The following is a 17,146-nucleotide window of genomic DNA, read 5'->3' as shown; positions in this document are numbered from 1 at the left end:
CCAGCCTTTATTAGTCAAATCAGCCAGGCAGTTTTTCAGGCTCTTAGTATTCAGTGAAACCTTTATATCCCTTACAGTCCTCCATCTTCAGGAAAAGTAGAAGGGACTAAAGGTCTTTTAAAAACACACCTCACCAAGCTCAGCCACCAACTTAAAAAGGACTGGACGATACTTTTACCACTTTCGCTTCTCAGAATTCAGGCCTGCCCCCGGAATGCTACAAGGTACAGCCCATTTGAGCTCCTTTTTATTAGGCCCCAGTCTCATTCCAGACACCGGACCAACTTAGACTGTGCCCCAAAAAAAACTTGTCATCCCTACTATTTTCTGTCTAGTCATACTCCTATTCACCGTTCTCAACTACTCACACATGCCCTGCTCTTGTTTACACTGCCGGTTTACACTGTTTCTCCAAGCCATCACAGCTGATATCTCCTCGTGCTATCCCCAAACTGCCACTCTTAACTCTTGAAGTAAATAAATAATCTTTGCTGGCAGGACTATGCTGAATCTCCTTAGGCACTCTCTAATCAGATGTCCTAGGTCCTCCCAATTCTTAGACCTTTTATACCTGTTTTTCTCCTTCTCTTATTCCATTTAGTTTTTCAATTCATACAAAATCGTATCCAGGCCATCACCAATAATTCTACACGACAAATGTTTCTTCTAACAGTCCCACAATATCACCCCTTACCACAAAATCTTCCCTCAGCTTAATCTCTCCCACTCTAGGTTCCCACGCCGCCCCTAATCCTGCTCGAAGCAGCCCTGAGAAACATCGCCCATTCTCTCTCTCCATACCACCCCCCAAAAATTTTCGCCGCCCCAACACTTCAACACTATTTTGTTTTATTTTTCTTATTAATATAAGAAGGCAGGAATGTCAGGCCTCTGAGCCCAAGCCAAGCCATCGCATCCCCTGTGACTTGCATGTATATGCCCAGATGGCCTGAAGTAACTGAAGATCCACAAAAGAAGTGAATATGCCCTGCCCCGCCTTAACTGATGACATTCCACCACAAAAGAAGTGTAAATGGCCGGTCCTTGCCTTAAGTGATGACATTACCTTGTGAAAGTCCTTTTCCTGGCTCATCCTGGCTCAAAAATCACCCCCACTGAGCACCTTGCGACCCACACGCCTGCCCACCAGAGAACAAACCCCCTTTGACTGTAATTTTCCTTTACCTACCCAAATCCTATAAAACGGCCCCACCCCTATCTCCCTTCCCTGACTCTCTTTTCGGACTCAGCCCGCCTGCATCCAGGTGAAATAAACAGCCACGTGGCTCACACAAAGCCTGTTTGGTGGTCTCTTCACAGGGACGCGCATGAAATACATTATTATTAATGTTACTGTTATTGTTATTATTTTTGTTATGGAAATACCCCACCTATGGATACTGATTCCTGTTTCAGCCTGGATAGGTTACATTGCACTGTAATATTAAACAATCCAAAAATATCAGTGGCTTGAAACAACAAAATATTTATTTATTTTTTATACCGCCTGTTCAATGATAAGGCAGCAGGAGAGCTCTGCTTATTGTAATTACCAAGGGACCAGACTTAAAGAGGTTTAGACCAATGTGGGTTTGCACAATCATTATTGCAGATGGAAGAGAATGTGGCAAATTGTGTATTCCTCTTAAAGTTACTTCATGAAAATAATGTTATCTCTTATCAAATCTTCCTAGCCAATACATGTCACATGGCCACATGTAACTTCAAAGAGATGGGAGTACAGTCTACCATGCGCCCAGAAGGAAAACCAAAAACATTTGGACAATAGCAATAATGATTTACCAGGATAAACTTGGACATATTTTAGATCAAACTTCATGGATAAAGGTAAAATACTACAGTTTTCTACAAAGAAAGAAGAGATTACTATTAAAAATGTGAATCTCAGTGTTATCAGACTTCTCAGGCACAATGCAAGTTGTTAGAAAGAGTGGAGTGACATCTATAAAGTGCTGAGGGAAAAGATTTTTAAACTAGAGTTCCCTAATCAGAAAAAGTATCAAGAAAGTATGAAGGCATAATAAAAGCCTTCTCAGGGATACAGGGACTCAGGAAATAGACAATCTGTGCAGTATCACGGAAAGAATTATTCTAAGACATATTCTGGGAAAAGGAGAATATAAAATCCAAGCAAAATATAAGAAATAGTGGAGAGCAAAAAATAAATACTATAGTTTACAATAAATGGTTTTTATAATAAGGCTATAAAATTTAACAAAATTTTTATGTAATGGTTTATAAAACAGAAATGAGATATTATTGAAATAATGATTTGAAATATTCAACTGAGATCAACAAAACCCCAAAAATATGGGAAGAGTAGAAAATAAACAAAAACTTCCTAAGACTCTTGTTTGAGGAATATGCTAAACTTGGATTAATATTCTTCGTTGATGGGAGATTATAGGTTTAAATATATTTGTTAGAAGTTTTAAGTCAACAATTTGCTGAATGGAAACAAATAGAACTTTCAAAATAATAGATTATGATGGAGGGAAAAATACAATGCTCTATATCTAGCAAACATGAGGGAAGAATAAATTTGTCTTAGTTTGTTTGTGCTGCTATAACAAAATACTACAGACTAGGCAATTTATAAAGACTAGAAATGTATTTCTTACAGTTCTTGAGGCTGGGAAATCCAGGATCAAAAGTGTCAGCTGGTTATGTGTCTGGTGAGGGCCTTCTTACTGAATCCTGACATGGAGGAAGGTACAGAGGGCAAAGAAAAGGAAATGAACGCTGTGTCTTCACACAGCAGAAGAGCAGAAAAGCACAATAAGGGCCACTCTCTCAAGTCCTTCAATAAGAGCCTAATCCCATCCATGAAAACTCTGCCCTCATGACTTAGTCACTTCTTAATGCCTATCACTTTGGTGATTAAGTTTCAACATGAAGTTTGGGGGACACATTCAGACCACAGCAAAAACAGAAGAATAAATTATAAAAATAATTATAAAAATAAAAATATAGAACCTAAGGTAAATATGAAAATTAAAACTAAGTGACAAAAATTACACCTAGGGAGTTCCACTTCTTGCATTGACAACATGAGGAGCTCCATGGATTCACTCCCCGGTGAAACTGGTAACAATTCTTTTTAAAGCAATTTAAAATATCTGGAAATGGCCTAAGGGCATATAGCAAATGAAGAAAAACATATTCAAGAAAATCTGACATTTGGTAACACCAGTGAGAGTCTGTGGCATTTGAACCGTGACCCACTCCCTTGTTCCTCCTTATCACAGTGTGAAGGAAACTAAATTCCAGATGGGTGTAGCCAAGAACATAGGGCACCCTCTCTTCCAGGTTCAAGTTCAAGAGTATGGTATCTTCCTGGGAGGGGCTGAACTTTGTTAAAAATGTACACTGAGGCACAATAAAATGTTAATGAGTTTATTTGAGCAAAAAATAGTTCATGAATTGGGTAGCTCTAAATCAGAAGCAGTTCAGGAGCTCCACTGAAGGATCACAATGGGGAGGCTTTTAAAGGATGGACACAGAAGGAAAGCTAAGAAAACATTTGATTAGTAGCCAATATACAGTTGTCTAACCTGGCTTATCCCATTGGAAAGTTCTTAACTATATAATTATAAGTTTGTTTGCTACTTCTGATTGGTTGATCTTAAGTTATGTTTCTCTTCACTATAGGCATTTACAAGAAATAGTAAGGCTTTTTGTCACTTATGAGGCCTAACTGCTTTTGTCTGTTCAGGAATTATTCAGGCCTGGTCTCCATTTTAACTTTCTTTTACAACATCAACATTTCTGATCCCATCCTAGGCTACCTATTGCAGAGCCTAAGTTCCAGGACACGCAATTGAGAAGTGGAGGTTCCCTCAGGGGACAGAAACAGCTGAGAGAAGGAGAGAGAGAGAGAAACTTCTTTTGCTTGGGAGAAAGTAAGGGAAGAGAACAAAAGTTTCTGCCCGGTAATCCAGAGAGTTCTTCCAGGTCTTATCCAAGACGACCAAGTCAGTACGTCTAAGAGTATGCAGGAGCCCCAGTATTACTAGGCTTGGGGTATCCCATAATGCAGATACAGCTGTGGTGACCAAAAAATTAGATTATAACACCCAAGTTCCTTTCAAATACCTGGAAAGACTTCCAAATAAGGATGGATGCAAGTAAGCCCAAATTGTGAAGACTACATAGAAGAAAAGAGAGAAGAAACAAATAGACAAAATAAGATTGAACAAAGGCCTAAATGTAAAAGATAAATTATAAAAATCTTAGAAGAAACAACAGAGAAAATCAATAAACCCAAATCTAGTTATCTGGATAGATCAACAAAATTAACAATCTTCTAGTGAGGCTAGTCGAGAAAAAAATAGAAGACACAAATTACAAACATCAGAAATGAAAAAGTGATCATCTTTACCAAGGCCATGGACATTAACAGGATAATTAAAGAATATTATGACAACTCTAGGTCTATAAATTTGGTAAATTAGATAAAATTACCTTAAATGATACACACTACAAAACCTCACACAAAGATAAAAAGATAACCTGAATAAACATATCTGCAAAATAAATTGAGTCAATAATTAACATATTTCCCAAATAGAAATTACTAGGCCCAGATGGCTTCACTACTGAATTCTACCAAACGTTTAAATAATGCTTAATAGCAATCTACACTCTCTTCCAGAAAATAGAAGCAGATGGAACACTCCTAACTCATTCTGTGAGACCACTCCATAACACCAAAACCAGTTAAAGATATACAAAAAAGCAAAACTACAGACCAATATCTCTTATGAACATAGATCCAAAAATCTTCAACCAAATATAAGCAAATCAAATCCAACAATGTATAAAAATAATTATACATCAGGACCAAGTGAGACTTATTGCAGGTATGCAAGGCTGGTCCAACATTCAGAAATCAGTTAATGTAACTCATGATGTCAACAGGCTAAAGAAAAACTACCATATTATTATATCAATGTATGCAGAATATTTATTTGATAAAATCCAACGCACATTCATGATAAAAATAATCTCAGCAAATGTGGAATCGAAGGGGACATCCTCTACTTAATAAAGTGCATCTACAAAAGCCCTATAGGTAGTATTATACTTAAGGATTTTGAGAAACCAGGAAAAAAGCAACTATGTCTCCTCTGACAACTTCTATTCAACATCATATTGGAAGTATTAGCTAGTACATTAAGACAAGAAATTGAAATAAAACATGCGCTTCAGGGGAAGAAAAAAAACTATGCCTCTCTTTGTCCACTGAAGAAATGTTTGTCTGTATAGAAAATGTCATAGAATTGATAACAACAATAACAAACACAAGACAACTTTTAAACCAAAAAGTGATTATAACAAGGTCATAGGAAACGAGATTAATATAAAAAATAAATTGCTTTGTCAAATACTGTCAATAAACAATTAAAATTTTAAATTAAAAACTCATTTATAATAGTTCCCCCCAAACAAAATACCTATGTGTAAATCTTCAAAATACATATAGGCTCTGTATATGGAAACAACAAAGCACTGATAAAAGAAATCAAAGATAAAATAAATGGAAAGTTATTCTGCATTCATGGGTTGGAGACAGAAAATTGTTAGTATGTCAGTTTTTCCCAGTATGTTCTGTACATACAATATGATTCCAATCAAATTCTCATCAAGGTATTTTCTAGATATCAGCAAACTACTCTATATTTTATATGGGTAAGAGTATCTCAGCATAGGCAATACAGTATAGAAGAACAACAAAGCCAGAGGGCTCACATTACTTAATTTCAAGACTTACTGTAAAGTTATAGTAATCAAGACAATGTGGAATTGGTGAAAAAATGAAAACATAGATAAACAGAATAGTGTCCAGAAATAGAACCACACCCATAGAGTCAATTTATTTCTGACAAAGGTGCAAATGCAATTTCATGAAGAAAGTTAATTTTTAAAATAAAATATAAAATGAATCCAGACTAAACCTTAGACCTTTCACTAAAAACTAACCCAAAATAGCTTGTAGACCTAAGCGTAAAATGCAGAAACTATATAAAATCTCTGGGAGAAAGCAGGAGAAAATCTATATAACCTTGGATTTAGTGATGAATTTTCAGATTCATGAAAGATAAATTGGTAAAGTTAAGTATTGTTTTAAGAATGTGTGCACTCTGTGAAAAACATTGTGAAGAGAATGAAAAGAAAATCCAGAGAGAAAATAGTTGCAAAACACCTACCAAATAAGGCACTTGTATGCAAAATACAAAAAACTTAAAACTCAACAATTGAAAACCAGAAAACTCATTTGACTGGGCAAAGGTTCGAAGCAGACGCATCACCAAAGAAGATATATAGGTAAAAAGTGAGCATAGGAGAAGATACTGAATATTATTTGTTATTATGTAGTTTCAAATTAACTAACAATAAATATTACTACACACCTACTGGAATGTATAAAATTTTAAAAATACAAGTCCAATTGCTAGAAAGAATGCAAAGCAGGAACTCTCATTCATTGCTGGTTGAAATGCAAAATAGTACAGCCACTTTTGAAGATAGTTTGTCACTTTCTTAAAAACACTGAACATAGTCTCACCTTAGATCCAGCAAGCACGCTCCTGGGTTATTTTCCTAACTGATTTGAGAACATATGTTCACACAAATCCCCATACATAAATGTTTATAGATGCTTATTTGGTAATCACCCCAAAGTGGAATATGTCCTTTAATGGATGAATAGATAAACAAACTGTGACACAGCCTTACAATGACGTATTACTCATAAATAAAAAAGAATGACCTACAAGACATGCAAAGACATCAAAAATATTAAACGCATATTGTCACATGAAAGTAGCCAGTTGGAAAAGGCTACAGAGTGTATGACTCCATTTATATGACATTTTGGAAAGGGAAAGAATTATAGAAACAATAAACATACATAGAAAAGTGTAAAAAGGTTAAACACAGGAGATTTATTAGGGCAGTGAAACTATTTTTATGATACTGTAATGGTTCATACATGACAGTAGGTGTCAAAAATCATAAAACTTTGTAGCACAAAGAGTGAATCTTAATGTATGAAAATTAAAGAAATAATTTAAGAGATCAAAAAATTCCAGGATGAAATGTAGAATATAGCAAAGCATTCTAACTGTATTAAAAATGTACGAAACAATCTCACTGAAGGGCATGATGGGAATTTGCTGCCTTAAGTAACTTGGAAATGAAGGTTGTAAAGCTAAGGTCAAAAGGCACTGTATGTAAGTGCTGTACTAGAGTTAGTAAAGTTGTTTCCCACAGGAGTACAGATTAATAATTCTGAAAACAGTATACATGTATATTGGAATTGAACAATTAACTGAATGGATTGACAGATAACAGGAGATGAGTTTCTCATTGTTCGAATGGGACATCACAGGTAAGCAAGGGGAGGAGGCTAGAATAATCTTTGTTGTAATGGATTAGAGTTGGAGATGTCAGCATAAAGTCATGTTCAGTTTAATATAGTTACAGATGGTAACATATACAAATATTTATAGGCGTGTGTAGATACACATATATATTTCATTGCTCTGTGAACTGAGAAAGCCTATAAGTAACAACTCCCCCAGTAGCAACAAGCCCACCTAGCACTAAGATGTGAGTTTCTAAAACCATCATCTAGTAAAAATAGTTAGGGCTCCTTGGAGAAATGGCTGATTCTGAGACTGGGGCATGAAATACAGTTGCCCCTCTGTGGATTCCACATCCATGGATTTGAAACTCCGAAGATCAAAAATATGCCAAAAAAAATGGATCTGTTCATAACATGTACAGACTTTTATTTTCTTGTCCTTATGCCCTAAACAATACAGAGTAACAACTTTTTTTACATTGCATTTACATCATATTAGATATTATAAGTAATCAAGAGATAAAGTATATGAAAGGATGTGCACAGGTTGTATGCAAATGTTATACCATTTTGTATAAGAGATTGAGCATCCGCAAATTTTGGTGTTCATGGGAGGTCCTTCTAAAAAAAGTTTTGTGGGTACAAAGTAAATGTATATTTTATGGGGTACATGAGATGTTCTGATACCATGGAAGTTCCTGAAACCAATCCCCCAGGGATACTGAGGGAGAACTGCATATAAAATGAGCCTGGAGCATTTCGTAGTGTTAGAAATTAAGGTCTGAAAAACTTCTTAAGGGACACCACAAGTGCTGCATTGAGCAAAATTCATACTGTGGGAAACTAGACAAAATACAAGACCTGTTTATTGTTTTGTTTTGTCTTGTTTTAAGTTGCAAGGACAAAAAGATTAATAGTCAGAGAAACTATAGATTAAAAAAGACTAAGCGATAGAACCAATAATTGCACTGATTAGATCATATTTAAACACTGATTCAAAGAAACTAATTTTTAAAAAATATGTCTGCCAGGTAAATATGGAAATTATCTGGGCATTTGATGATTACTCATTTAAATTGCTAGGAAATATAATTACATTGAATTTATGTTTCACAAAAGAGTTCTTATCTTTTATAAAAGCATATGAAATAATTAGAAACAAAATGATACGATGTCTGGGATATGCCTCAAATCATTACGGTAGCAAGAGATGGAAGTAGATAAGAGTAAAATTAGAACCAGATTGGACAATGTATTGAAAATTGTTGATGCTAAGTGTCTGGTATATTGGCTCATTATACTATTCTCTTTACTGTTGTATATGTTGAGAATATCTGTAATAAAAACTTTTTATTGTAAATATCATGCCATTAAATTTGAAATCCTAAGTGAAATTGATCACTTACAGGTTTAATCAAACAAAACAGACTGAAACTGTACAGTATTCAAAACTCAAGCCACTGCCAAATGTTCCAGGATAAGGCAGTTTGGGAGGCCAGTCATACCAAATGTTCATGGAGAAACAAATTACCATCTTATGTAAACTCTTCCAAAGCATACAAAAAGATGGGTAATTATTCAACTCATTTTGCCAGGCCAGCACTCTTTGATTCAAATACCAGATGCTTGAGCCAAGCTCTCTCACAGAGCAGCAAATATTCTAAATAATTTAATAGCATATTCAACATAGCAGTATATTAACTGAACAAACAAGCGCTGTCCAAGGAATAAAAATTATGATTTAACATTAGAAAATGCTTTTACTTGTAATTCCCTGTAAACAAATTAGAGGAGAAAAAACACTTGATTATGTCAATGGCTACATAAAAAGCATTTCAAAGAAGTTTAACACAAGATAATGATTAAAAAAAAAAGAAAAAAGTAAACTAACACTAGAATAGAACTTGCATTACTTAAAATCTATAGCAAATGCACTTCAATGTGAAATGTTATAAGATTTTCCATAAAAGCCAGGAACAAGAAAAAAATGTATGCTACCTTCTCTATTGTTCAAAACTGCACTGAAACACATAGCCAGAGCTATGGGTATCAAAATAAATAAGATGCATGAATTTTGAAAAGAGAGATGTTTGGAGACAATGTTATCTTTAAAGAATAGTCAAAGGAATAAGCATGTGGAATATTTAAATGAATAAAAGACTTCAGAAGAAAAATGTTTTATGGAAGCTCATATAGCAAAATCAAGAAACTGGTCATAAAAAAACAGTAAATAGAACATACAATAGAAAATATCCCATTAAAAACAGCAAAAAACTCCTAAAATTACCTTAAAGATAATCCTAACAAAAATGAGCAGGATCTTACTGGAGTCAACTGTAAAAGTTTGCTGATAGATTCAGGGGAAAGGAGTCCCAAATAAATAAAGCGTTATACCATATCCATTAATGGAGAACAGAATATTTTAAAGGCGTGAATTTTCCTTAAATTACTTACAGAATTAGTGCCTTACCTTTAGGCCAAAATGAGCACCAAGTTCATATTGCTGACTTACACTCCAGAATCAATCCTGGAGGGGAGAAGGGAAAAAACATTATCAACACTCAACAAATTCTGCACAGCAAAACATGATAGAACCCTAAGGAGACTGCAGAATGTTGAACTGGACCTTGTGTTTGGAGTCAGGGGAGTGGAGGACAACAGTGCATTTGAGGAGGTCCGCAGCCTGCATAGACAGCAAATAAGAGGATGAGTAGGAAGAAATATTTGAATTTCTGGCCCTGCTTTATTGCACAATCTGAGGCAGCACTTCACACCACGATGCCAGTAGCTCTGGAGTGATATCAGGACAGCAGGAAAGATGGGGTTGATTGAGGGAGTATGGCCCTGGAGTCTATGCTGCTAACCACCTAAAACCACCATAGTGACGACTGGTCTCAGTTAATCCTCTGCTACAAGTTAATAATTCTTTATATTAAATTTTCTTGTTCAGAAAAAGAAAAATTATTATAATAGAATATAAAGAATGGACTAGAAATAGAATAAGCAGTGAACCACACAGCGTAAGGTAGGTATTCTTTCATGAAATGTTATATATGTATACAATATACACCTGGCAGACATTTAAAATATATATTTTTACTAGGAATGAGGGTTAGAAAACCAGACATCACTGCACTGGACTATAAAATGTCAGCTAAACTCAAAACAGCAGGACCTCCCCACACCGCGATGCTCAGCCTCTTTCTTGTAGAAAATATACCCTTTAGGACAAAAAGTTTGCCAGCTATACTTGTGGCTTGGGAAGAGCCCCCTTGGGAAGGTGTGCGTCTTCTCCCATAGGTCATTACAATCACGGGCGTTGCAGCTCCCCAGGGACCATCTGGCCTGGGACCCGCACCCATGCTCTGCAAGGGATGCGGCTGGGCAAATGATCAGAGGTGACAGCAACCGAGCGTCTCTCACCCATCACTTCATCAAAGAGACAGGAGCCAGGAGGAAGATCCTCCTGAGTGAGGACCGAGGGTCCACCCACCCCACACAAAGGGGCCACAGAATCCAGCTGAGCCCCTCCTGTCAGCCCTGGAAGACCCTGGCAATGTTGTCACCCCGACCACAACCCTCCCCTCACTGCCACCTCGGAAGACTCCGAGTCGAGAGACCTGGTGTAAGGGGAGAAGACATCCTCAGACAAAACAGGGGTCCAGGCTTTTCCAGGCATCAAGGTCGAGACTAGGGATGACTGAAAGACCCCACCCCCACCACGACCCACAGCCCCAAGATCCCCATCCCAGTCCCCACCCCCATGCCCCTCCCTACACTCATCTTCACCACCATCCCTGCCCCACCCCACCCGGACTCCCACCCCCAATCCCACCCCAACTCCGGCAGAATCCACTCCGCCCCTGCTGTCAACCCAGGGAAGCCCCGGGGGCCGGATGTGACGCCACTAACCTACGCCTCGGGGATCAGAGAGAAGCGAGGTTCTCTTCTGAGGGACAGGCTTGAGATCGGCTGAAGAGAGCGGGCCCAGGCTCTGTGAGGAGGCAAGGTGAGAGGCTGAGGGAGGACTGAGGACGCCCCCAACCCAGATAGAAAGCCCTAAGTAATACGGCGCTGCCTCTGCTGCCAGCTCTGGACCATCTGAGGGCAGACTTCTCAGGCTGGGCTCTCACCCCCCCACCCCCGCCCCCACTCTCTCCCGCCGCTTAAGCCGCAGGGGACTCTGGGAGTCAGAGCTTGGTGTGACCAGGGCCGGGCTGGTTCGGAGGGAGCCGCGCCTAGGTTCTGCCAGCATCGATGTCGGGACGCTCAGGGAGGGCTCTGCCCCTGATGTCAGCCCTGGGAAGCCCCGATCATGGCGACCAGGAATGCAAATTCTGACGTCCGCATCCGGGGCTGACGTAGGGAAGGGGATATTGGTACCAAGAATGCGGCTTCAAGGGAGCAGAGGGAGGGCCCAGGCCCTCCTGGGAAATGAGGGAGGCATGAAGGGATCCCAGGACAGGGTGCCCACCCCACCTCTGTCTGAGACCGAGACGTCTCTTCACTCGGCCTCAGGAATCCAGGGGACGGTGACTCAGGTCTGCGGCGGGGCGTGGTAGAGGAGAGCAACCCTGCCAAGAGTCAAGGGAAGGAAGAAGAGAAAGGACTCAAGGGACCTTGGAGTCCAGATCAGTGGGGACCTCAGCCCTGGGCGGTTTCAGGCACGGTGGCCCATGTGATGTGTCTTTGCTGTGCTTTTGGGGTGTCAATGAGGAGAGGGCTATGGTCTGAGGAGGGGAGCCTCAGGTCAGCAGAGGGAGGAGTCCCAGAGCCTTGAGGGAGGACTCAGCAGATTCCCCGCATCTCAGAACTAGGAAATCTGTCCCTCTTATCAGCTCTGGAACCCCAGGCAGGACTGTGAGGAAGGGAAGTGGCCCCCACTTTCTCACCAGGGATCCCAGGGAGATGGTGGCCTTGGTGTGCAAGACCCATACGCGGTTCAGCAGGAGGGAAAGGGCTGGGCCCTGTCGGGAGTAAATCTGAATACCTGGAGGACACCCAAATAAAGGAAGTCCCCGTCTTGTCGCCCTTTCCCCCCGACCCCACCAAATCTGCTCCTTCTGTCAGCTTTGGGAATCCCATGCAGGTGTGATCGTGTGGTGCCCCTCCCCCACTTCTGCCTGCCGGGTCTCAGGGAGGTGAGGACCTTGGTCTGAGGGTTGCTAAGAAGTTATCACAGGGTCCCACACTTGGTCAACAGAGGGAGGAGTCCCAGAATCTGCAGGACCCAAGGAGTGCCCCCATAGTGAGGACTGGAGGTACCTGCAGCCCAGAAAGAAGGGATGTCACAGAGTCTGGCTGTCCCCTGTTCTTAGCTCTGAGGGGACCTGATCAGGATTGGCACTAAGTGGCAAGCTCAATTTTACCAGAGGCAGGAAGTTGAGGAACCCTCAGGGAAATGGAGTTTTGGTGTAAAGGGGAGATATCAGCCCTGGGCACCCCACAGGGATGACAGGATGTGGCTCCTTCTTACTTTTGTTTTGGGATCTCAGGGAGGCGAGAACCTTGTTCTCAGAGGGTGACTCAAGTCAACACAGGGAGCCCCTCTTTTCTGCAGACACGGTGGGTCGCAGGATCTGACAAGAGTCCAGGTAAGGAACCTGAGGGAAATTTGAGGCTACCCCCAGCCCATAACACAGACGGGGTCCCCACAGAAATCTGCCATGACCCTACTGTCACTCTGGAGAACCTAGTCAGGGCTATACGCTGAGGCTCCCTGTCTTATACAAGGATCCTTAGTCTCTGGGAGGGAGAGGTGTTGGTCTAAGGGAGCTGCACTCGGGTCAGCAGAGGGAGGGTCCCAGACCCTGCCAGGAGTCAAGGTGAGGACTGAGGGGACACCATTCTCCAAACGCACAGGACTCAGCCCCACCCTGCCCCTTCTGTCAGCCACGGGAATTCGCGGGGAACTGTGGGTAGATGGACTCCCCTCACTTCCTCTTTCCATGTCTCCTGGAGATAGGACCTTGGTTTAAGGAAGTAGCCTCAGGTCAACAAAGGAAGGGTCCCAGGTCGTATCAGGCATTAAGAAGAGGACGAAGCAGGCTCCTCACCCCAGTACACATGGACCCAGCTGAATATGGCCACCTCTTGCTGTCTTTTCTGGGAGGACCTCCGCAGTTGTGGCCAGATGTGGGTCCCCTCATGTCTTCTATTTCGTATCAGGGATGTAAGCTTTTGATCTGAGAGTTTCTTAGACCAGCAAAGGAGCAGGGTCCAGGCTTTTCCAGGAGAAAGGTGAGAGCCCCATGTGAGCACAGAGGCTCCCCATCCCAGGGCAGCAGGGAGCTCACAGAGTCCAGCCCACCCTCCTGACAATACTGGGAGGCTGGGGCTGTGCTTGCAGCCTGAACCCTGAGGGCCCCTCAGTTTCTCTTTCAGGAGCTCCAGGGACTGTGAGGTGAGGCCTTGGTCTAAGGCAGTGTTTTCAGGTCACAGAGCAGAGAGGGCCCAGACAGTGCCAAGAGTCAAGGTGAGGTGCATGCCCTGAATGTGTACCAAGGGCCCCACCTGCCCCAGGACAAAGTGGACCCCACTGCATCAGCTCCACCTGCCCTACTGTCAGTCCTGGAGCCTTGGCCTCTCCCGGCTGCATCCTGAGGAGCCATCTCTCACTTCCTTCTTCAGGTTATCGGGGGACAGGGAGACCAAGAGGTCAAGAGCTGTGGGACACCACAGAGCAGCACTGAAGGAGAAGACCTGTAAGTTGGCCTTTGTTAGAACCTCCAGGGTGTGGTTCTCAGCTGTGGCCACTTACACCCTCCCTTTCTCCCCAGGCCTGTGGGTCCCCATCGCCCAACTCCTGCCCACACTCCCACCTGCTACCCTGATCAGAGTCATCATGCCTCGAGCTCCGAAGCGTCAGCGCTGCATGCCTGAAGAAGAGCTTCAATCCCAAAGTGAGACACAGGGCCTCCAGGGTGCACAGGCCCCCCTGGCTGTGGAGGAGTATGCTTCATCATCCACTTCCACCAGCTCCTCTTTTCCATCCTCTTTTCCCTCCTCCTCCTCTTCCTCCTCCTCCTCCTGCTATCCTCTAATACCAAGCACCCCAGAGGAGGTTTCTGCTGATGAAGAGACACCAAATCCTCCCCAGAATGCTCAGATAGCCTGCTCCTCCCCCTCGGTCGTTGCCTCCCTTCCATTAGATCAATCTGATGAGGGCTCCAGCGGCCAAAAGGAGGAGAGTCCAAGCACCCTACAGGCCCTGCCAGACAATGAGTCTTTACCCAGAAGCGAGATAGATGAAAAGGTGACTGATTTGGTGCAGTTCCTGCTCTTCAAGTATCAAACGAAGGAGCCAATCACAAAGGCAGAAATACTGGAGAGTGTCATAAAAAATTATGAAGACCACTTCCCTTTGTTGTTTAGTGAAGCCTCCGAGTGCATGCTGCTGGTCTTTGGCATCGATGTAAAGGAAGTGGACCCCACTGGCCACTCCTTTGTCCTTGTCACCTCCCTGGGCCTCACCTATGATGGGATGCTGAGTGATGTCCAGAGCATGCCCAAGACTGGCATTCTCATACTTATCCTAAGCATAATCTTCATAGAGGACTACTGCATCCCTGAGGAGGTCATCTGGGAAGCACTGAATATGATGGGGCTGTATGATGGGATGGAGCACTTCATTTATGGGGAGCCCAGGAAGCTGCTCACCCAAGATTGGGTGCAGGAAAACTACCTGGAGTACCGGCAGGTGCCTGGCAGTGATCCTGCACGGTATGAGTTTCTGTGGGGTCCAAGGGCTCATGCTGAAATTAGGAAGATGAGTCTCCTGAAATTTTTGGCCAAGGTAAATGGGAGTGATCCAAGATCCTTCCCACTGTGGTATGAGGAAGCTTTGAAAGATGAGGAAGAGAGAGCCCAGGCCAGAATTGCCACCACAGATGATACTACTGCCATGGCCAGTGCAAGTTCTAGTGCTACAGGCAGCTTCTCCTACCCTGAATAAAGTAAGACAGATTCTTCACTGTGTTTTAAAAGGCAAGTCAAATGCCACACGGTTTCATTCATATGTGGAATCTAAAAAATAAAAAAAATAAAAAAAAATTAGTATCATTGAGAGTAGAGCAGTAGTTAGCAGAGATTGGGGAGAGGAAGGAAAAGAGGGGCTTGGAAGCGGTTAGCCAACATGGAAAATTACAATTAAATAGGAGGAATAAGTTCTAGTGTTCTATTGCACAGTAGGATGACTATAGTTAACATTAAGATATTGTATATTACAAAACAGCTAGAAGGAAGGCTTTTCAATATTGTCACCAAAAAGAAATGATAAATGCATGAGGTGATGGATACACTACCTGATTTGATCATTATACTACATATAATCAGAACATCAAATTGTACCTCATAAATATCTACAATTACATGTCAGTTTGTTTTTTTTTTTGTTTTTTTAATTTACGAAAACAAATGAGAACGGAAATCAATGATGTACGTGGTGGAGGGCCAGGCTGAGGCTGAGGAAAATACAGTGCATAACATCTTTGTCTTACTGTTCTCTTTGGATAACTTGGGGACTTCTTTTCTTTTCTTCTTGGTATTTTATTTTCTTTTTTTTCTTCTTATTCTTCTTCTTTTTTTTTTTTTTTTTTTTTGACAAAGTCTCACTCTGTTGCTCTGGCAGGAGTGCAGTGGTGCAGTCTCGGCTCACTGCAACTTCCGCCTCCCGGGTTCAAGCGATTCTCCTGCCTCAGTCTCCTGAGTAGCTGGGATTACAGGTGGGTGCCACCATACCCGGCTAATTTTTGTATTTTTTAGTAGAGACGGGGTTTCACCATGTTGGCCAGGCTGGTCTCAAACTCCTGACCTCAGGTAATCTGCCCGCCTCAGCCTCCCAAAGTGCTGGGATAACAGGTGTGAGCCACTGCACCCAGCCTCTTCTTGGTATTTTAAAATGTTGTTATTTTTACTAGAATGTTTATGAGCTTCAGAATCTAAGGTCACATGTTTGTTTCTGTTTATCCAGTTTAAGAAACAGTTTTGCTATTTTGTAAAACAAATTGGGAACCCTTCCATCATATTTGTAATCTGTAATAAAATAACATGGAATTGGAATAGTAATTTTCTTGGAAATATGAAAAAAATAGTAAAATAGAGAAAATAATTTTAAGTGTTAGTATTTTTATTTCTTTATTATTTTTAGTTTATCATCCTGCAAAATTAAAAGTTATATCCCTGGATCTTGTTAAGTCGAAATTAAACTGTAATAAATGAAACCTTTGCTCACTGGTGCATTTTCCCCCCAAACATCCACTGAGCATCTGGTCTTTGGAAGGCCCTGGGTCTGTAGTGGAAATGTTAAGCCAGAACCACCTTTACCCATAGGGTGGTAGAGTCTCGGGGCTGCAGTCAAGTAACAAGGTGGCAAGATGCCTTCTAAAACCTAGAAGAAAAGTGAGGCGGGTGAGGGTATTGGGCTGTAGGTGAGAGGTCACGTACATCCTCTGAGCCAGGACTTTTGGGGCTTTGAGAAACTGCAGTTCCTTCTGGTGAATAGGAATCCAAAGAAGCTGGGTGGTGCCAGGGTCAGAGCCTCACATAGTTGAGAGAGAAAATCCTGGGATGTAAAACTGCTCTGAGCAGTTCCTTTTGGGTGGTGGATGAACAGAGAGGAGTCCACCTGGGGCAGGAATGGAAGGTGTTCTGCACTCTTGTCTCAGTGCAGTTGAACTCCTAATTAAATTTAAAAAAAGTAACTAGGTGATACCCATCATATGCAAGGGACTCCTGAGAGATAAGGATCTCATAATA

General features: G+C 41.6%; 1 protein-coding gene across 5 annotated transcripts; it reads left to right on the top strand.

Moving 5' to 3' along the window:
* The first annotated feature begins 11,296 nt into the window (after window positions 1-11,296).
* MAGEA10 (MAGE family member A10) lies at window positions 11,297-15,423 on the top strand. Of its 5 annotated transcripts, none has more exons than XM_012498777.2 (5): window positions 11,338-11,399; window positions 12,886-12,984; window positions 13,775-13,793; window positions 14,021-14,094; window positions 14,170-15,423. In XM_012498777.2, the coding sequence occupies exon 5, from the start codon at window positions 14,235-14,237 to the stop codon at window positions 15,342-15,344; it is 1,110 nt and encodes a 369-aa protein (XP_012354231.1). In that variant the 5' UTR covers window positions 11,338-11,399; window positions 12,886-12,984; window positions 13,775-13,793; window positions 14,021-14,094; window positions 14,170-14,234; the 3' UTR covers window positions 15,345-15,423. The 5 variants fall into 5 exon arrangements, with proteins under 5 accessions (XP_003271900.1, XP_012354231.1, XP_003271902.2 ...); XM_012498776.1 differs by having other exon boundaries at window positions 11,357-11,399; window positions 13,775-13,865; XM_012498778.1 differs by having other exon boundaries at window positions 11,364-11,399; window positions 12,951-12,984.
* The last annotated feature ends 1,723 nt before the right edge of the window (window positions 15,424-17,146 follow it).

Source organism: Nomascus leucogenys, chromosome X (assembly GCF_006542625.1).
Source record: "Nomascus leucogenys isolate Asia chromosome X, Asia_NLE_v1, whole genome shotgun sequence".
Classification (NCBI taxonomy): domain Eukaryota; kingdom Metazoa; phylum Chordata; class Mammalia; order Primates; family Hylobatidae; genus Nomascus; species Nomascus leucogenys.
The sequence above is the reverse complement of the archived record's forward strand: the minus strand, read 5'-3'. Positions and strand labels throughout refer to the sequence as shown.

Bases quoted from the DNA above. Each gene is read 5' to 3' on its own strand.
- MAGEA10 (XM_003271854.2), top strand. From the start codon at position 13,884: ATGTGTACCAAGGGCCCCACCTGCCCCAGGACAAAGTGGACCCCACTG. The intron at 14,095-14,169 runs GTAAGTTGGCCT...CTTTCTCCCCAG, and splicing joins AGCACTGAAGGAGAAGACCT to GCCTGTGGGTCCCCATCGCC.